At 40.4% G+C, this 21,984-nt stretch overlaps 1 protein-coding gene and 1 long non-coding RNA gene across 6 annotated transcripts in view; one reads left to right on the top strand and one right to left on the bottom strand.

Annotated features, from left to right (window-relative positions):
• Nucleotides 1-18,969, bottom strand: part of LOC118520018 (uncharacterized) — a 69,709-nt gene extending 50,740 nt beyond the window's left edge. For 2 of the 5 annotated variants that reach the window (XR_013440727.1, XR_013440726.1), the window contains exons 1-3: nt 18,511-18,960; nt 16,832-17,000; nt 13,686-13,790 (exon numbers count right to left, since the gene is read on the bottom strand). This is a non-coding gene — a long non-coding RNA (uncharacterized LOC118520018). Of the gene's footprint in view, nt 1-118; nt 217-13,685; nt 13,791-16,831; nt 17,001-18,498 lie in introns of all 5 variants that reach the window. The other 3 variants (XR_013440728.1, XR_013440730.1, XR_013440729.1) reach the window with 3 other exon arrangements.
• Nucleotides 18,970-19,011: 42 nt separating this feature from the next.
• WDR89 (WD repeat domain 89) overlaps nt 19,012-21,984 on the top strand; it is a 55,410-nt gene continuing 52,437 nt past the window's right edge. Inside the window, exon 1 of the mRNA XM_036067737.2 lies at nt 19,012-19,907. Coding sequence (XP_035923630.2) covers nt 19,212-19,907 — 696 coding nt within the window. The 5' untranslated portion in view covers nt 19,012-19,211. The remainder of the gene's footprint in view (nt 19,908-21,984) is intronic.

Here is a 21,984-nt window from a genome sequence, read left to right as displayed (position 1 = left end):
TGAGTATCTCACACCTGCCATCTCCTTTCTTCACATTGCCACTGCTCTTGTTCAGGCTCTTATTAACCTCATCCTTGCCCATTATGAACTGATCTCCTCAGCCTCCAATTTTACTTACTTTTTCACCATTGCCGGTAAGTTCATCTTCCTAAAGAGTATTCCTCCAATCTCAGCATTCTTTTGCATTCTTTTTGTTGTTTTTTTGCTCTCTGTTGCCTAAGAATAAAGTCCAAATTCCTTAGTGTAGCATTTACATCTTTCCACAATGAGGTCTAATCTCATCTCTTCCTCCCAGGAACCCTTCTAAACCTTCTAACCCTTTCTAAAACCTGCCTTCTTTCTCCAGTCTCGTTGTGTTTGCCCATTTACTTTTTCTGTACCTCAGATGTTTTCCTTCCCAAATCCCCCCTCCCTGAATTTCTATTCAATGCTATTCCTTCCCTGTCTGGGAATTAATCTCTTCCATTATTATTACTCCCCTATTATTATTCCCCTAACACTGTGTCTGTACCTTTGTTAAAGCCTTAAAAATAGTTTTTTATTACAGCAAGTTGTATACATTTTTAAATCTGTCCTTCTAGATTATAAGTTCTTTGAGGTCAAGACAGTGTCTTATTCCTTTGTGTATCTTCTCTGGCCCTTAGTCTAATGCCTCACACTTGGAAAGCACTCAATATTTGTTCTTTCCTTTCCTTTCCTTTTCTTTTTAAAATTTTTTATTTATTTATTTGAGAGAGAGAGAAGGAAGGAAACAGAGAATCTGAATGCTGAGCGTAGAGCCTGATGCGGGCTCGATCTTACAACCACGGGATCATGACCTGAGCCAAAACCAAGAGTCAGACACTTAACTTACTGAGCCACCCAGGTGCCCCGATATTTGTTCTTTTAATTAAAATGAATGGAAAATTATTCTATTTCCTTTGTGGCTCCATGTGACATTTTCTGTAACATATGTTTATTATATCTAATGATCAACTAAATATAATGTGAGAAGTTCAGGATTAGAAGTCAGTTGAATGTTGTTTACCATAAGGCAGAATATAGAGAATAACAAAGACTGACTGACAGTTTTAAGAGTTCTTAGGAGGTAAGACAGCATACGTGTTCAGAGTGTGGGTTCTGGTTTCTGACATCTGGTAGGCTCTACTACTTACTAGCTCTGTGACCTTGAGCATATTCCATGTTTCTGTGCCCCAATTTTTCATGTATAGTATGAAGATAGAAAGATCTACTTTACAGGGCTGTTGAGAAGATTAAATTAGTTACTATCTGTAAAACACATCACACTTGATCTTAGCCAAAAGGCACATCAAATAGTACATGTTGTGTAAAAAGATCCAATTACTGTTACCTTTATTATCAAAATTGGCTCTCCAAAAAGGAAAAGCTTCACTTCCTTGATGCCTCTCAGTGATCATTTAAGTCAAGTAATTCCAAAGAATGTATTACCAAGTAGCTAGTGGACACACTGGTTTGACCAGAACTTGTAACCTCTCTAAGGATCATCAGCTCTCAAAGATTTGTATAAGGAACAGACAAGGAAATGATCTCTTATAACCCACAGATGTGCTGAGAATGAGCCAAAGCCAAGTTATCAAGTTTATATACATTTTAACAATCTCTTTAAATTTCAATACCTTTCTAGGGGAGTTCTATAGGAATGCATTCCCAAACCTCATTCACTTATGTTTATTCATGCAGTTATTCAGTAAACACTTAGGTGCTAGGGATATAGAAATCAAGGGTATTGTTCCTGTCTGCAACTAAGTCATGGTCTTGAAGGACTCAGTCAGGTGAGAAATGGAAGGGAGTGAGTTCAAGACAGAAAGGAATAATATGGAGTGACACACAGAGGTATGCAGGAGCTCGGAATATTCAGGGAGCTTCCTTTAAGAATAAGTGAGTGTGGAGTGAGGGTATCTGGGCAGTGGTAGGAGAGGCAGGCAGGGGCAGGATGATGAAGACCCCCTGAATAACACCTGGTTTTCCTCACTCTGCCTGTCAAAGGCCCCTCAGCTTGCAAACATCACTGCGGGAGGGAAAAGAAAACAAAAAGCCAGGTAGGATGAGGACCAGGCTCTGTGAAACCAAAGTTCTGAGGAAATTAGACCTCAATCACCTGTTTTTCCTCGTCTATCCTATCCTGGACAACCTAAGTTTAGTTCATCGTGAATGCCAAAGTAAAATTTGAATTTTATCCTAAAGGCAATGTGGCAAAACCAGAGGATTTTAAGCAGGGCAGAACTGTAATCAAACAGTTGTGAAAGTAGTGTGGACAACAGATTCAAGGGGGTGGCGAATGCTGGGAGAAGTGTGACAAAGACAATGTGTTCTGTCTGAACACGCTGACTTGGAGAACATGACGGATAGTCGAATGATGATGTTAAGATGATAGTAAGAGATCAGATTTAGTTCTTTAAATAAAAGTTCCAAGGTATATTTTGTCCTCAGCACACCCTCAGTCCAATTTTCTATAACTAATACAATTATATGTTTGTGGTTGTTAATTTACTTTATAGTTTAAAAATTTCTTACCTATATAATGTCATTTTAGCCTTTCCATAATCCTATAAGGTAGACAGGACTGCTAACCCTCCCATTTTGCAAGGAAGATTTACGCCTCTGAGATTATGAGTGATTTATTTGTCTAAGATCACAGAGGAAGTCAGGGACAGATCCAAGCCCTAAACTTAGCTCCAGGTCGTGTGTTCTCTATAGCAGTGAACTGCACATCCTCATAGTAACCCATCAACTCTTACTTAGCGCCCACTCTGCTCTTCGCAGTACATTAGCAGAGATTAAAAAAAAAAGAAAGAATTAGAAGATCAGCATAGGGACAACAGCACTGTTTGTGGGCAAAGTTATAGATCAGCAACCAGATCTGGCTTCTGGTTCTAATTCTGCCTCAACCACCTGTGTGATTGTATTTTATCTGAAAATAACAGAAACCCACCTCAAACACACTTAAATAGAAAGGGGAATTTATTGGTTCATGAAATCCACGGAAGGATTGAACAGTCCAGGATCACAAAGGTAAGACTGCAGAGGTAGCCCTTAGAAACAACTGAAAAGAGCTGGCTTGAACCTTGTTAGGAGTCTTCAAAATCTTTTGCTTCTGTCGCTATCTGTGTGGCAGTTTCACTTTCTCTCTGCTGCTAACTAGCTTCTGTTAAAGGAAGAAATATGGTTATTATGTTTCTGATTTTAGAAGTTAAAGCTGCAGCCATTGAAGAGAGAGGACTCCAATCCTTCCCTGGACTCAAGTAAAAAAGTCTCCAGGAACCTACTACTCCCTTGGCCCAGCTGAAGGTGGTGAACCCGTGGTCATCAGAGGAATCAATTCCACTGAGTTCTAGCAAGATTTAACTCAGGCACTCATTTTCTTGGGTACTTTCTGAAAGACATGAACCTTGATTACCGGCATTATATAGCTAGGTGGAAGGAAAGAAAACCAGCATTTCAGGTAAGGGAAGGAGGTTTTGAGTTAGTAACTTAGGTGGTCTATGAATAAAAGATAAGCCTGACTGGAGTGGAGGCTGCATCCTTGTTCCCACTGAAAATCACACTGGATTGCTAAAGGAGTAACGGAGTATTGTGGATCTAAAGGTAAACAGAATTTGTTAGAGCTGAAGCAGCCCTTATAGGTTTCTTGTATAGATTCAGTGACCCTGAAACTCCACTTTATAACATAAACAAATCCTCAACCATTTCCTAGAATGCTCCTTCCTTGTCAACTGAACTTGGCTTAGAGTTGTGGCAGTAGGAAAAAAGAGGAATTGGTGACAGAAATCAGAGGAGGAAAATTCAAAAGACAATCCCCAGTCGTCCAATCTGGGAGCCTACAAGAGAGATGAGAGCTTTTTTTTTTTTTAAGTTTTTTTTTAAAGATTTTATTTATTTATTTGACACAGAGAGAAAGACAGCAAGAGAGGGAACACAAGCAAGGGGAGTGGGAGAGGGAGAAGCAGGCTTCCCGCGAAGCAGGGAGCCCGATGCGGGGCTCGATCCCAGGACCCCAGGATCACAACCTGAGCCGAGGGCAGACACTCAACGACTGAGCCACCCAGGCGCCCCGAGATGAGAGCTTTTGATGGCACTCTCAGTGGCTATTTGAATGTGTGCATATCGAAAGCAGGAGATGTGTCTGACATTGGTGCTTAATAAGCTGGTGCTTAATTTACGAGATTAATAAACTGCATGACTCTCATAAAATGAGGACATTAATAAAATGACTTCTAAACCCTTTCCAGCAATATAATTCTGTGAGTCCATTTCCAATCTTAATCTTAAAAATCTTCAAAGTCCTTGAATACCCGCATACAAAAAAGATTTTTTTTAAAGGTTAAGACGGCGAATTTTATATTCTGTATTTTTTTTTTAAAGATTTTATTTATTTATTTGACAAAGAGAGACACAGCGAGAGAGGGAACACAAGCAGGGGGTGTGGGAGAGAGAGAAGCAGGCCTCCCGCTGAGCAGGGAGCCCGATGTGGGGCTCGATCCCAGGACCCTGGGATCATGACCTGAGCCGAAGGCAGACGCCCAATGACTGAGCCACCCAGGTGCCTCTATATTATGTATTTTTGGCCACAATGAAAAAAGTGCCTCCCCAAAAGGGTACGTTGTTCATTCTACTGTACTTTCAAAAACCTACATTTGAAAATATACCAAGTGTGGCAAGATGACAGCATAGGAAGATCCTGAACTCACCTCCACTCTCCAAGTCACCAAATATACAGCTACATATGGATCATTTCTCTCTGAAAAAGATCTGAAAATTAAATGAACTGCTTCTCCCCCCAAAAAAGGATAAAAAGACCACACTGAGGCAGGTAGAAGAGGTAGAGACAGTCTTACCAAAAAACTCATTCCCAGCTCGGTGACACACAGTAGGGAGGGATCTTACCCACCCGGTGCTTCTCCCAGAGGAGTGAGGGGTTCATATTCTCCATTAGGCACCTCAACCTCTGGATCTGCACCAAGAAGATGAGCCCCCAGAGCATCTGGCTTAGAAAACTAACTGGGAAGGTCCAAGGGACCCAAAGTGTTAGAGGAAACTGACATTATCTTTTTAAAGGGCCCACATGCAGTCTCACTTGCCAGAGGACCCAGGGCAAAAACAGCAGTTAGAAGAGTGCCCAGTCTGTATGTGAAGGAGACTCATGTGCTAACGTAAGAGCATCTGCTTGAGGGGCGGGGAACCCCTGAGATCCTCCCCAGAGATGGAGGTGCTGGCAGACGCCACTTTTGCACTTTCCACCTATCCTGCAGCACGGATGGGCAAGCTCCAGTGTGGCACTCTGCTGCTGCCTTGCTAAGACAGGTGGGAGTGAGCAGTGGTAGCACTATCCTACTGCCTTGCTGAGGCTGGAGCGTGCAGGTGGCTGCAGCACTGCCATGCTCCCTGGCCAGGCCGGGCAAACACGAACGGTTGTGACATTGTCCTGCTCCCAGGCTAAAGCTGGTGCAAGCACACAAAGTACTCTCCCAGTGTATTCCTGAAGCCTGCAGCTGTGTGCAGTCAAGACATTTTCCTGCTGCCTTTCCAATGCCTGTGAGTATGCCCCCACCCTTTATATTCTCTGGCTGTCCACCCAAAGCTATGGGTGCTAGTGGGGACCCCCCTGATCACCTGGCCCTGGTGGCCAAAGGGGCTGGCATTCCTGAGCTCCACAGGAATGTAACAATTAGAAAGACAGTTCTTGGCCAGCCACCACCCCCAGGGCACTGCATAGACAAAAGACTGGAGGTATCTGGTTGGCTCAGTCAGCTGAGTGACTGACTCTTGGTTTTAGCTCAGGTCATGATCTTGGGGTCATGATCTTGGGTCATGATATGGAGCCCTGCATCAGGTTCTACACTCAGTGCAGAGTCTGAGATCCTCTCCACCCCCTCTTTGTCCTTCCCCTTGCTTGCACCCTGTCTCTCTCTCTAAAATAAAAATTAATAAATAAACAGCAGACTGAAACACAACCCCAGTCTTGTGAAAAAAGGCCTATTTATTTAGTCTGGAGCTGCAGCCTGAGGGACAGACTTTAGGTTTCCCAAACATCTAGAGGCTAAGTAGGCACACCCAGGGAATGTAAGCAGGGAGACACCATCCTCCACACTCCCTTGGCCTCACTACAGCTCAACAAGACCTCCCAGAAGGAAGCTTATACACTTATTTGGAGCCCCAAGTTTTGCAACTGTCACCCAGGGGATACCTCCAGATCTCCTGGTCTTGAGGCCAGCAGGGATTATGATTGCAGCCCCACAGGACTATATATATTTGCATATTTTCAAAGCTGCTACCAGGGCACCTGGCTGGTTCTGCTGGTAGAACATGTGACTCTTGATCTTGGGGTTGTGAGTTTGAGCCCTATAGTAGATACAGAGATTACTTAAAAATAAAATCTTAAGGGAAAAAAAAAAGCTGCTACCTGAAGGCCTGGCTTCCGATCAGCCCGAAACTAGGTGCAAAATGAGATTCCTCCCCTTGGAACACTGACAAGTCTTGGCATACTGTCAACCACAGGACATATGAAGAATAAATTAGGCAGTTTAGACAATCACAAAGGTTCCAGAGACAACCAAGAATGAGGGCAAAGCTGAACTAGAATATTCATCACCAACCCAAGGCCACTCCTTCAAGACTGAGAGAAGTAGCTGTTTTGCCTAATACATAGAAACAAACAGAGAGTCGAGCAAAATGAAAAAGTATGTTGCAAATGAAAGAACAACACAAAACCTCAGAAAAAGACCTTAATGATACAAAGATAAGTAGCCTATAAGGAATTCAAAGTAATGACCATAAAGATACTCAATGAACTTGGGAGAAGAATGAACATAGTGAGAGCTTCAACAAAAGGAGATAGAAAATATTTACAAAGTACCAACAGAAGTTGCAGAGCTGAAGAATACAATGACTGAACTAAAAATATACTTCAATAGAAGGGTTCAACAGCAAACTGGATGAAGCAGAATGAATCAGTAAGCTGCAAGACAAGGCAATGGAATCCACCAGACATAGCTGCAAAAAGGGAAAAAAAAAAAGGAAGAAACAATGCAGATAACGTAAGAAACTCACATGAAATAACATTTACATTTTAGGGGTCCCAGAAAGAGAAGAGAGAAAGGTGCAGAAAACTTATTTGAAGAAATAATGACTGAAAACTTCTCTTAAAACTTCTTATGAAAGGAAACATCCAAGTTCAGGAAGCCCAGAGAGTTCCAAATAAGATGAACCCAAAGAGATCCAACAAAACATAATTAAAATGACAAAAGTTAAAGATAAAGAGAGACTTTTTTTTCTAAAGATTTTATTTATTTGACAGAGAGAGACACAGAGAGAGAGAACATAAGCAGAGGGAGTGGGAGAGGGAGAAACAGGCTTCCAGCAGAACAGGGAACCTGATGTGGGGCTGGATCCCAGGACCCTGGGACCATGACCTGAGCCGGAGGCAGACGCTTAACAACTGAGCCACCCAGGTGCCCCTGAAGAGAGACTCTTAAAAGCAGCAAGAGAAAAACAAATCATTACATACATGTGAAACCCCATAGAGCTATCAGTAGATTTCTCAGCAGAAACATTGCAGGCCAGAAGGAAGAAACATGACATATTCAAAGTCAGGAAAAAACTTCCAAACAAGAATACTTTATCCAGCAAGGTTATCATTCAGAAATGAAGGTGAGATAAAAGAGTTTTCCAGAGAAGCGAAAGCTAAAGGAGTTCAGCACTACTAAACTAGGCTTATAAGAAATGTTAAGGAGACTTCTTTAATCTGAAAAGAAGTAGCATTAATTAATACAAGACAACATATAAAAGTAAAAATCTCATTGGAAAAGGCAAATATATACAAAAGTAGTGGATTAACCACGTATAAATCTACTGTGAAGGTTAAAAGACAAAAAGAGTAAAATTAAACTACATAGTTAAAGGATACATTAAATTAAAAAATGTAAAATGTGACATCAAAACCAAAATGTTACAGGGGAATAAAAATGTAGAGTTTTAGAATGTGTTCATATTTAAGTTGCTATCAACTTAACATAGACTATTATATACATAAGATGATATATATGAACCTCACAGTAAATAGAAAGCAAAAAACTTCTAGAAAATACACAAAAGAGGGGCGCCTGGGTGGCTCAGTCGTTAAGCATCTGCCTTCGGCTCGGGTCATGGTCCTGGGGTCCTGGGATCGAGCCCCATGTCAGGCTCCCTGTTCAGCGGGAAGCCTGCTTCTCCCTCTCCCACTCCCTCTGCTTGTGTTTCCTCTCTTGGCGGTCTCTCTCTCTGTCAAATAAATAAAGAAAAAAAAAAGAAAATACACAAAAGAAAATGAGAAAATAATCTAAATATAACACTGAAGAAAGTTATCAAACCACAAGGGAAGTAAGAAAGAGACGAAGGAACTGAGAGGAACTATAAAAACAGCCAGAAAAAAAATTAACAAATGGCAATAAATACATACCTATCAATAATTACTTTAAGTGTAAATGGACTAACTTCTCTACTCAAAATGAATGGATGGCTGAATGAATTAAAAAAACACAACACATCTATATATTGCTTAGAAGAGATTCACTTCAGAAGTAAAAATAAACACAGACTAAAAGTGAAGGGATGGAAAAAGATATTCCATGCTAATGTAAACAAAAAGAAACTGGTGTAACTATACTTGTATCAGACAAAACAGACTTTTTTAAAAATTTTTTTTTTAAGTAGGCTCCACGCCCGACATTGGGCTTGACCTCACGACCCTGAGATCAAGAGTTGCATGTACCACTGACTGAGCCAGCCAGGCATCCCCAGACAAAATAGACTTTAAAACAAATACTGTAATAAAAGACAAAGATGGGCACTATCTAATGATAAAGGGGTCAATCCAGCAAGAAAATATAACATTTATAAATACATATGCACCCAACATAGGAGCACCAAAATATATAAAGTAAATATTAACAGATCTAAAGGGAGAAACTGACAGCAATATAATAACAGTAGGGGACCTTCACACTCCACTTACAACAATGGATAAATTATTCAGACAGAAAATCAATAAGAAAACATCAACTTTAGGGGCGCCTGGGTGGCTCAGTCATTAAGCGGCTGCCTTCGGCTCAGGTCATGATCCCAGGGTCCTGGGATCGAGCCCCGCATCAGGCTCCCTGCTCCGTGGGAAGTCTGCTTCTCCCTCTCCCACTCCCCCTGCTTGTGTTCCCTCTCTGGCTGTCTTTCTCTCTGTCAAATAAATAAAATCTTAAAAAAAAAAAAAAAAGAAAACATCAACTTTAAATGACAAATTAGACGAGATGGACTAACAGACATATACAAAACATTCCATCCACAAGCAGCAGAATACACATTCTTCTCAAGTGCACATGGAATATTCTCCAAAAGAGACCACATGTTAGGCCACAAAACAAATCTCAATAAATTCAAGAAGACAGAAATCATATCAAGTATCTCTCTCAACCACAATGATATGAAACTAGAATTCAATTACAAGAAAAAAGCTGAAAAAACTACAGCTATGTGGTGATTAAACAACACGTTCCTGAACAACTACTGGGTCAAACAAGAAATCAAAGGAGAAATAAAAAAAATACCCAGAGACAAATGAAAACAGACATATGACATACCATAATCTATGGGATGCAGCAAAAGTGGTTCTAAGAGGGAAGTTCATAGCAATATATAGACCTACCTTAAGAAATAAGAAAAATCTCAAATAACCATTTTAACTTTACACCTAAAAGGGAACTAAAAAAAGAACAAGCAAAGCCCAGAATTAGGAGGAAGGAGACAACTGGGGTGCCTGGGTGGCTCAGGTCATGATCTCAGGGTCCTAGGATGGAGCCCCACATCACGCTCCCTGCTGAGCAGGGAGTCTGCTTGTCCCTCTCCCTTTCCTTCTGCTCCTCCCCCCACTCCTGCTCTCTCTGTCTCTCTCTTAAATAAATAAATAAAATCTTTATTTTTTTTTTTAAGATTTTATTTATTTATTTGAGAGAGAGAGCAAGCATGAGAGAACAAGAGCCAGGGGCAGGGGCAGCGGGAGAGGGAGAAGCAGACTCCCCAGCTAGCAGGGAGCCCAATGTGGGGCTCCATCCCAGCACCCTGGGATCATGACCTGAGCTGAAGGCAGACGCTTAACTGACTGAGCCACCCAGGTGCCCTAATAAATAAAATCTTCAAAAAAAAAAAAAAAAAAAGAATTTAAAAAATAGTAAAAGGAAGGATACATTAAACTAAGAGCTGATTCTTTGAAAAGATATATAAAATTGACAAACCTTAAGCTAGACTCACCAAGAAAAAGGAGGACCCAAATAAATAAAGTCAGAAATGAAAGGGGAAAAGTTACAACTGATAAGGGTCATAAGAGGCTACCATGAGCAATGATATGACAAAAAATGGACAACTTAGAAGAAATGACTACATTCCTGGAAACTTACAATCTTCCAAGACTGAATCATGAAGAGATAGAAAATCTGAATAGATTGATTACTAGTAAGGAGTTTGAATCACTAATCAAAAACTTCCCAACAAATAAAAGCCCAAGACCAGATTGCTTCACTGGTGAATTCTACCATTCAAAGAAGATTTAATACCTATCCTTCTCAAACTCTTCCAAAAACTTGAAGAGGAAGGAACACTTCCAAACTCACTTTATGAGGCCAGGATTATCCTGATACCAAAACCAGACAGACACCACACAAAAAAGAAAATTATAGGTCGGTTGGTGCCTGGCTGGCTCAGTCAGTAAAGCACATGACTCTTGATCTCAGGGTTGTTAAGTTCGAGCCCCACATTGGGTGCAGAGATTACTTAAAAATAAAATCTTAAAAAAAAAAAGAAAGAAAGAAAATTACAGGCTGATATCCCTGATAAACATAGTTGCAAAAATCCTCAACAAATGTTAGCAAATCAAATTCAACCATATATTCAAAAGATCATACACCGTGATCAAATGGTATTTATTCCAGAGATCCAAGAATGGTTCAACAGCCTCATATCGATCAATGTGATAAACTACATTAAAAAAATGAAAGATTAAAATCATATAATCATCATCACAATAAATTCAGAAAAAACATTTAACAAAAGTCAACCTTCATTTATGATTAAATACTCTCAACAAAGACGGTATAGAGGGAATGTACCTCAACATACATAAAGACCATATATGATAAATGCACAGCTAATATTACACTTAATGGTAAAAAGCTAAAAGCTGAAGGCTTTTTCCTTTAAGATCAGAAATAAAACAAGAATGCCCACTCTCCCCACTTGTTTTTTTAAGTTTATGTATTTATTTTTTGTAATCTCTATACCCAATATGGCTTAAACTCACAATCCCGAGAGCAAGAGTCACATGCTCTTCTGACTGAGCTGGCCAGGTGCCCCCTCCCCACTTTTCTTCAACATGGTATTTGCAGTCCTTGCCACAGCAACTAGGCAAGAAAAAGAAATAAAGGCATACAAAATGGAAAGGAAGAAGTAAAACTGTCACTATATGCAGATGACATAATACAGAAATACAGGAAATCCTAAAGATACCACCAAAATACTGTTAGAAATAATTAATGAATTTAGTAAAGTTGTAGGATACAAAATTAATGTACAAAAATCTGTTGCATTTCTATATATTGATAATGTACCATCAGAAAGAGAAATCAAGAAAACAATCCCATTTACAATTGCACTAGAAAGAATAAAATACCTAGGGAAAAATTTAAGCAAGGAGGTGAAAGATCTGTACACTGAAAAATATAAGACACTGATGAAAGAAATTCAAGAAGATACAAATAAATGGAAAGATATTCCATGCACATGGATTGGAAGTATAAATATTGTTAAAATGTCCATACTCCCCAAAACAATCTTCAGATTCAATGCAAACCTTATCAAAATTCCAGTGGCAGTTGGACCAGGACAAATAATCCTAAATTTTATATGGAAACACAAAAGACCATGAATAGCCAAAACAATCTTGTAAAAGAAGAACAAAGCCAGAGGTTATCACACTCCTTGGTTTCAAACAATACTACAAAGCTATAGCAATAAAAATAGTATGGTATTGGCATAAAAGCAGACACATGGATCAGTGAATCAGGAAAGAGAGCTCAGAAGTAAACCCCCACATATATGGCCAATTAATTTATGACCAGGGAGGCAAGAATATACAATGGAGAAAGGACAGTCTCTCTAGTAAATGTTGCGCAAACTGGACAGCTACATGCAAAATAATGAAACTGGATCATTATCTTGCACCACTTATAAAAATTAACTCAAAATGAATTAAAGACTTGAATGCAAGACCTGAAACCATAAAACTCCCAGAATAAAACAGGCAGTAATGTCCTTGACATCGGTATTAGTGATGATTTTTTTTTGGATCTGACTCCAAAGGCAAGGGCTACAAAAGCAAAAATAAACAAGTGGGACTACATCAGAATGAAAAGCTTCCGTGCAGCAAAGGAAACCAGCAGCAAAGGGAAAAGTCACCCTACCGAATGGGAGAAGATATTTGCAAATCATATACCTGATGAGGGGCTAATATCCAAAACATAAAAAATTCATACAACTCAACAACAAAAAAACCACCCAATTTTAAAATGGGCAGAAGATCTGAATCGACATTTTTCCAAAAAAGACATACAAAAGGTTAATAGGCATATGAGAAGATGCTCAAAATTACTAATCATCAGGTAAATGCAAATCAAAACCATAACGAACTATCACCACATACCTGTCAGAATAGCTATTATCAAAAAGACAAGAAATAACAAGGTTAGGTGAGGATGTAGAAGAAAAGAAACTCTTGTGGACTGTAAATTGGTGCTGTCACTATGGAAAACTGTATGGAGATTCCTAAAAAAATTAAAAATAGAGCTACCATGTGATGAAGCAATTTTACTGCTGGGTATTCTATCTGAAGAAAAAGAAAACACTAATTTGAAAAGAAATATTTGTTGCAGCATTATTCACTATAGCCAAGATATGGAAACAACCTAAGTGTCCATTGATGGATGAATGGATAAAGAAGATGTGGTATATACATGATGGAATACTACCCAGCTATTAAAAAGAATGAAATTTTGCCATTTGCCACAACATGGATGGACCTGGAGGGTATTCTGCTAAGTGAAATAAGTCAGACAGAGAAAGACAAATACCACATGATTTCTCTTATATGTGAAACCTAAAAAACAAAACAAAACAAAGTCCAGACTCATAGATACAGAAAACAGATTGGTGGTTGCCAGAGGGTAAGAGGATTGCTGGGTGGAGATATGGGTGAAGGGGATCAAGAAGTACCAACTTCTAGTTCTAAAGTAAGTAAGTCATGGGGATATAATGTACAGTATGGGGAATATAATCAATAACATTGTGTTAACTTTGTATGGTAACAGATGGTCATGAGACTTATTGTGGTGATTATTTTGCAATATATCCAAATGTTGAATTACTAAGTTGTACACCTGAAGCTAACATAATGTTGTCAATTATACCTCAATAAAAAAAGAAAAAAAGGGGGAAAAAAGAAAGTATAGCAAATACATTTTATAAGTATTTTCACCAAGAGCTAAAGTTCATAAAACCAATTAATGTTCTTTAGAAAATTAAATGAACCATGCTGATTAATGGAGAATTTAGTATATTACAAACATAGAAATATTAGGGGCAGATCAACATACCAAAATGTTTGGAGTGGTCAATGGGCAGATGTGGCTGGAGATTTCAAGTCTTGAATTAAAAATAAATCTTCAGAGTTGGGTACACACCTGTATTTCCATTCACTTCTGTGGAAAAAAATAAAAAGCCATGAATCAGATTTTTAAGAAGAAAATTGGAACTGGAAAGAGATGTTAACAAACAAAGGGGTAAAATCTTAGGAAAAAAAAAAGATTTTTAAAAAAAGTACTACAGGGGCGCCTGGGTGGCTCAGTTGGTTAAGCGACTGCCTTCGGCTCAGGTCATGATCCTGGAGTCCCGGGATCGAGTCCCGCATCGGGCTCCCTGCTCAGCAGGGAGTCTGCTCCTCCCTCTCCCGCTCCCCTCTCTTGTGCTCTCTCTCTCTCAAATAAATAAATAAAAATCTTAAAAAAAAAAAAAAAAAGTACTACAAATTTGGGGTAAAAGAAAACTGAGTATAATGGTCCATATGGTAAGGAAAGAATTCCATGGTTATCTCAGCCAACATGGGTGAGAGGCCATGTATTTTGTTGCCTAGAATATTCTCAGATTCTTTTTTCTTTTTTTTAAGATTTTATTTTATTTGAGAGTGAAAGAGGGTATGAGCATGAGCGGGGGTGGGGGGGTGGCGAGGCAGAGGGAGAAGCAGATTCCCTCCCTTCTGAGCAGGTAGCCCAATGCGGGACTTGATCCCAGGACCCTGAGATCATGACCCAAGCTGAAGGCAGATGCTTGACTGACTAAGCCACCCAGGTGCCCCTCAGATCATTTTCTGTAGGGTTTTTTGTTTTCCTTAGAATCTTACTCTGGGAGAAAGTGATTGAAATGTTGGGGTACAGAAAACATAAAGCATAGAAAACTCATTATCTGTTAATTATAAAATTTTATGTATATTTATCACATTTTACTTATATCTGTGCTATGATAGGCATCTTTTTGATAATTCAGAGGAAATCCTATTTTTTAGAAATATAAAACTAATCCAAGATGCAGGATAAAATCACTAGGTGTATATGCAAAGAATTTAATAAACATAGGTTTAATATTTCAAAAATAACAAATTCATATTCACCATTTATTAATGCCCATAATGTGCTATGTACTGACACTTAGATGTCAAAAATATTCTACTATAATTAATAGTAATATTTTAGGGTAAATGGTTTGCAATATATAAATGTTGTAGTTTAACGAATAAGAAATTAAGTTGTGTTCCAGGCAAGAGAAAATAAATTGATGATAATAAATAATCAGTTTAAAATGAATATTATCATTTTCTTATTTAGTAATATAGTTTTTTTCTTCCCAGTTTCATTGAGATATAATTGACATAGAAGTCTGTATTAAAGTGTATAGTATAATTATTTGATATATGCATTACAAAATGAATACCACAATTTTAGTTAACATCCATCACCTCACATAGTTACAAATTTTTTTTTTTAATTTTTTTTTTTTAAAGATTTTATTTATTTATTTGAGAGAGAGAGTGAGAGAGAGAGAGAGCACAAGAGGGGGGAGCGGGAGAGGGAGAAGCAGACTCCCTGCCGAGCAGGTAGCCCGATGCGGGACTCGATCCTGGGACTCCAGGACCATGACCTGAGCCGAAGGCAGTCGCCCAACCAACTGAGCCACCCAGGCGCCCTACAAATTTTTTTCTTATGATGAGGAGTTTTAAGATCTATTATCTTAGCAACTTTCAAATATACAATATATATAACATAGTTTTAATTATGTATTACTTAGAAGATGTATTTTTTTTTTTGTCTTTTAAGCTTTTATTTAAGGGCAATGATCTATGATGTAGATTTTAGATCTTATTAAAAGCAGCCACGCCCATGGACTGCACATAGTCCTCAAAAGCAGTGATCCGCTCCTCCAGCATATCTGTTCCAACTCTATCATCTTCCACTACACACTGTATTTGAAGTTTTTAAATTCCATATCCCACTGGAACTAGTTTAGAAGAGCCCCAGACCAAGCCGTCTACCTGAATGCTTCGGACGCACTCCTCTAGTTTGGCATATCTGTCTCATCGTCCCAAGGTTTCACATCTAGTAATATGGAAGACTTGGCAACAAGTGCAGGTTTTTGGCTTATATGAGACAAGCACCACCAACCAGGCGCCACTCTACCCAGGTCAGGGACAGAAGATGTATTTTTTTTTTTTTTAAGATTTTATTTATTTATTTGACACAGAGAGAGAAACAGCGAGAGAGGGAACACAAGCAGGGGGAGTGGGAGAGGGAGAAGCAGGCTTCCCGCCTAGCAGGGAGCCCAATGCTGCGGGGCTTGATCCCAGGACCCTGGGATCATGACCGGAGCCGAAGGCAGACACCTAACTGAGACGCCAGACTGAGCCACCCAGGCGCCCCAGAAGATGTAATTCTAAGGTAAAATTCTTAGGACTTCTTTGTAAAAGTAACTGAATCAATGATTTATCTCAACCCAGTATGATAAAAAACTAAACTTAAATTAGCTGTGGAAGGTAAAATGACCAAAGTTAAGAGTGTATATTGTGTTTCCCTACTACTTTTAGGAAAGGTCCATTTAGAAATGACAGCAATACTTTGGGTTTATAGTTCATGTATCTCAAAAAGGTTTTTTTTATTTTTATTTTTTTAAAAAGATTTTATTTATTTCTTTGACAGAGAGAGATATTTCTTTGACAGAGAGAGCGAGAGAGGGAACACAAGCAGGGGAAGTGGGAGAGGGAGAAGCAGGCTTCCCGCTGAGCGGAGAGCCCCATGTGGGGCTCAATCCCAGGACCCTGGGATCATGACCTGAGCCGAAGGCAGCAGCTTAATGACTGAGCCACCCAGGCACCCCTCAAAAAGGTTTTAATATTACATAAAGTTAAACTGAAGTAGAGAGAAGTATCTAACAAAATTTATTTAACATGTTAATTATGCAAGATAAACTATCAACACTTGACTATCACACCCAGTTAGTCATATCCTTACTTGGTAGCAATGTTTTTCTTTTCTTTTCTTTTTTCTTCTTCCCTTCCCTTTTCTTTTCTTTTTTCCCCACCTCCTCCCTGCAATGTTTTCTTTTTTAAAAAATGTTTATACTTCATTATAAAAATGCTTAAATTCCTATTATGTTTCAAGATGAAAAGTATAGAGTAAGTGTAAATAGAACCTACCAAAACTACTCTTTTCATCATGGTACTTTGGTGCTTTTGACCTTGTCCTTATCATTAACAGATTTCCAGCACCAGCAGGACAGTGTCAGCCCTTTCAAGTTTTGTCAACTTACATTCTTTTCCTCTTCAGTGCAGTAGAGGCCAAATTCCCATTTCATCTTTCTATTACCTTTAAAGAGAATATTGCATTCTGACAAAATATGCCATTATTGAAGAAGTCATAGTTTAGCCGTAAAATATAAATATCACCTCTACTTTGTTTTGTATATTTTCTTTTTTCTCTGCTATCTCTAGGCTAATGAGTCCCCAGAATTGGAAAATTCCTTGGATGAATCTGAATAATTCCTTTATAAACAAACTATTTTGACAAAAGAACATGTATAAATTGCTCATAGATAACCCAATGCCGTCTCTCTGTTTACTCCATGTAGTGATTGCTTGTGTCTCACTTCCTTGAGCTGTTTGGTATGCCTGGCTTTACATCTTTGAATATACTTTCATGTTTTCTCAGGTTTTGTCTCCCTCATAGATTATAAATGCCTCAATATTAGACACAACGTGTTCCAACCAAAGATGGACTCTTATTTGCCTGCAGACCTATGAATTCAAATGAAATGCTTTAACTTTTTCCTAGTTCCAAAATCCTGTTCAAATCTATGCTCTTCCTTTCAATTCCCAGAACCACAGTCCTAGTTCAGGCTCTCATTCTCTCTCACCTGACTAGTGCAGTCATCTTCTAATTATTTGCCTGGCCTTTGGTCTCTGACCTCTGGCAATTTATCTTTGATTTCTTTCTCAGTTATCTTTCTAAAGCACAGTTCTGATGTCACTCTCTAGGTTAAAAACCTTCCATGGCTCCCCGCTGACTGCAAAATAAAATCTCCAGCTAGGCATTCAAGGTCTTTACAGTCTGGTCTTATCCCCTCTTTCTAACCCCATTCCAATCAGTTACTCTTCCTACTCCGTATTCTATGAGCTATTAATTGTTTGCCAAATACATCTTTGCACATTCCTATCCCATCTTTATCCATTTTCTCTTTTCCTAAGTTTCTCCATCTATTCTTATCTTGCTCTTTAATAAGGATCCCAGCTCAAGAGGATCACTTTTTACCTTTCTTGCTGTCCCTAGTCAACTTGTTTCTTGTCCTTTCCAGAGCATGTTGTTGATGTCTCCATTTTAGCATTTCTCATGGGCTCTGTACTTGAGAGGTAGACCTATCTCAGTCTCTTTATACTGTGAGCAACTTTAAGATAGGGATGATAATTTATTCAACTTTCTATGGCTACAGCCTAGCAAGTGGAGTGGGAGGAAGAGACTAACTCCGTGGGAAATGAAGGAAATATTTCTAATGACACAGGAGGGGAAATTTCCAGCCTGTTTCTTGGAAGAGGTTCAAATTCTTTAATTATAGATATCCACCTTACCTGAAGTAACTTCCTGGAATTAGAGTTCAGAGACCTTCTAATAAAAACTCTATTTTCTAGAAGTCAAGTTTGTAACTTGTGAGACATGGAAGTTAAGCCTCTAAATCACAGCCACCAATTACATTTCTTCTGTGCAACCCCACCCAGCTATTAGAATTTATTAAAAGGAAATTCTACATTTAAGTCAAGAATAACTGTGATCTCTTATTTGATCAATGGCACAGTATTGTCCTGGGACCTACATCTAGCCTTACCACCATTGGTCAGTTGGCACGTGGCTTTCAGGACATCAACCGTCAGAGACAGCTCTGTAATTACTTGTGATTACTTGAATGGAACGTTTCCGAACCCATGGTGGTTATTTCGCCTTCATTCACCATTAAACATTTGATTCTGTGCCAGCAGGATGTCCGGGTGCTTGGCTACTTGCATTGCGGACGCCGGCACCAGGATCGTGGCCTTTCCGAGTCAACGCTCGTCAGAGGGAAGCCGGCACCACAGCCGGAGGGAAACGAGCGCTGAAGCTGCAGAAGGGGGGCGGGCAACGTCCCCCCGCCGGCCCAGCGCCGCGACGCCTGGTGGAGGTGACGGCGAACCTCCAGGCAGCCGCCCCGCCGAGCCTCAGCACCCAGACGCCTGCGGATGCTCTCGGGGCGGCCCCGCGCGGCCCGGCCTCTCCCCGAACGGCAGTGGGGGGCGGGGCGCTGCGCGCGCCGGCGCGTGGAGGCCGCGGGCTGTGGTGGAGCGCGCGCGGCCTGGGAGGGGCGCGCGGGGCGGGGGCGCGCGGCGGCCGCTGCGGCCTGTGGCGCCGTCACTCGGCAGAGCCGATCCGGTCCAGCTGGGCGCCGCTGCTGCTGGCCAGGCGCGCGGGGACGGTTCGAGGCTGCGCTGGGGGCCGGCTCGTCCTTCCGCCGCCGACGTCCTCCCATCCACGGGCCGCCCGGGTCCCGTTATCATGTCGCTGAGGCAGCGCCTGGCCCAGCTGGCTGGCTGGCTGCAGGAGCCGCAGAAAGTGGCCCGTTTCCAGCGGCTGTGCGGGGTGGAAGCGCTTCCGCGCCGCCCCGCCGCGCCCGCCACCGATCCGAGGGGGGATGAGAAGGCGGAGGCGCCCCTCGCGGGAGACGCCCGGCGCCGAGAGCAGCAGCCAGGGGCGTCCGCAGGCCCCCAGCCGCCCGGAAGCGACCGCAATCAGTGTCCCGCCAAGCCCGGCGGCGGCGGCGCCCCCAACGGCGTGCGGAACGGGCTGGCGACCGAGCTGGGCCCGGCCTCGCCGCGGCGCGTGGGGGCCCTGCGCCGCAACTCGCTGACGGGCGAGGAAGGCGAGCTGGCCCACGTGAGCAACTGGCCGCTCTACTACCTGTTCTGCTTCGGCACGGAACTGGGCAACGAACTCTTTTACATCCTGTTCTTCCCCTTCTGGATCTGGAACCTGGACCCCCTGGTGGGCCGGAGGCTCGTGGTCATCTGGGTGCTGGTCATGTACCTGGGCCAGTGCACCAAAGACATCATCCGCTGGCCGCGGCCCGCCTCGCCGCCCGTGGTCAAGTTGGAGGTTTTCTACAACTCTGAGTACAGCATGCCCTCCACCCATGCCATGTCCGGCACCGCCATCCCCATCTCCATGGTCCTCCTCACCTATGGCCGCTGGCAGGTAAGTTTCCCTCTCCTCCCCTGCTGTGCCTGGGGGAGTTCTCCGGCGGAGAACCCGGAGTTCTCTTCACTCCGCTCAGTTATTTTAACTTGGCCGTTTCCCCTTCCAAACCTCTCTTTCCACGGGTTTTCACAGCCCCCGCGAACAGGCCCTTCCTAGGTTTAAAAAAATTAAGTGATCGGGGGAAACCTAGAGACTTAGCTGTCAAACTATATTCTAAACCCAAAGGAAACGCTATTCGTGGAGTAACATTATCATTGGGCTTTGGTTAAGTTTTTAAACGGTTTTAATTCTTGTGATGCACAGAATATAATTGTAATTAATTATAATGTTCTTACACTTAATCGTTAGATAACTAAGACCCACTTTCACCATAATATCCGGTGCCTTCCCCCAAACGAGTTCTGTTTCAGGCTTGGGTGAAGTCTTTTTAGCTTTACTCCGAGACAGTGTTTATAAAACCGTAGTGTAATTCCAAAACAAACATGGTCATTCTAGGCAATGAAGTAATGAATTTTAAACGAAAGCTGCTATTTATGGAAGTTAATGGAACACAGCCTGAGTTCTTTTTTTAAGGGGTGTGGTTGCTAATTTGCTGATAGACACAAAATTTAATTATCTTCTGAATCACTGATCTGTAGTATCAGTTGTTGAGCTACTACAGCATTACTGTTGCATTAGCTTTAAATACTTTTAAAGTTTTTCTTAAAATTAGGGTTCTTTGTCAGACTAGTGGGTTTGTAAAATTGACATGTATGACAGCAGGGCCAGCCTGACAATCAGGGATGAGTTTTTAATGGTAAACATTTTATATTTTGCCTACTTCTTTTGGCCTCCCATTTCTCACTTTTTCATGGTCCATAAATGTTACTTGGGTTTGAAAACTAATTCTTTTCTATGGAAGCAAAATTTATTCTTAGACTGCTGTCTTGTTTTATCTTTTAAATTGTAAGGAGCTTTGTTCCTCCTGCAGACCAGTCCCTTAATTTAAGAATAAAGTTAGTAATTATGGAGAATCTAAAGAATCAGACTTACTCGATTTTTTTTTTCTGTTAGAGCACAAAATCATCTTACATTGAGAAATACTCAATTCTGTGTAAAACTCCATTATGATAAGCTTACTCATTCCAGATTTAATTCCAGTATAGATAAAATCTTGTCCCCATGGGCACTTCTGTGCAGTGCATCTCTCTTCCAGTAACATGGAAAATACGTAATGTGCAGGGTAAGAATGACAGAATTATGAGAGAAGAGTACCATGGACAGTTTTTTTTTCCTTCCTATTTAGCCAAAGGAGATATAGAGGCTATTCCGATTGTAAAGTAGTGCTGCCTTTTTTGAAGGATAGATAAAGATCCCAAATTTTATTTAATCTAAATATTTCAAATTTAAGATTGTCATTGAGTTATGTTTGGCATGATATTTACTAGTTAGCTAATGATGTTTCTCTTATTTTCATGAGACTTTCAGGATTCTATTACTGTAGGGCCTTTTATAACTCCTCAATGAGTAGCTGTGTTGCATGCTGTTAATATTAGAAGTCCAAGTAAGAGAAAAGTTATTTTTTGCTCATCATTTATTCAGAACACATGCTAACAGGAAGTCTGAAAACAGTACTGCTGATTATTTATGGATTGTAGATACTAGTATTCTAACATTTCAGGGTTATTTGAATTATCAGGATAAGCTTACATTATAGTGTTTTTTTAATTTATTTACATTATAGTTTTTGAACAATCTAATATATTTAATCCAAAGTCTGAGGAATTTGTAGATCATTCAGTTTTAGAAATTGAACTAGACAGGACTTTAGAAATCACCTACTCTCAAACTATCATTTTACAGAGTGGAAACTGACCTATTAGAATTAATCCTGTAAAATTAGTTTAAATTTCTTAGTTTACATGTTTTTACTCTAAATTTGAGTTAACTTCTAAATTTGAATAATTGTTTAATCTTTTGGTTAGCTGTTATGGAAGAAAGCCTCCCTTGTATGGAAGTCCTATTTATAAATGTTTGTAATAATCTAGTATAAAAACCAAAATGACTTTTTTACCTTTTTACTTTTTAAAAATCC

Source organism: Halichoerus grypus, chromosome 8 (assembly GCF_964656455.1).
Source record: "Halichoerus grypus chromosome 8, mHalGry1.hap1.1, whole genome shotgun sequence".
NCBI classification, from domain to species: Eukaryota; Metazoa; Chordata; class Mammalia; order Carnivora; family Phocidae; genus Halichoerus; species Halichoerus grypus.
The sequence above is the reverse complement of the archived record's forward strand: the minus strand, read 5'-3'. Positions and strand labels throughout refer to the sequence as shown.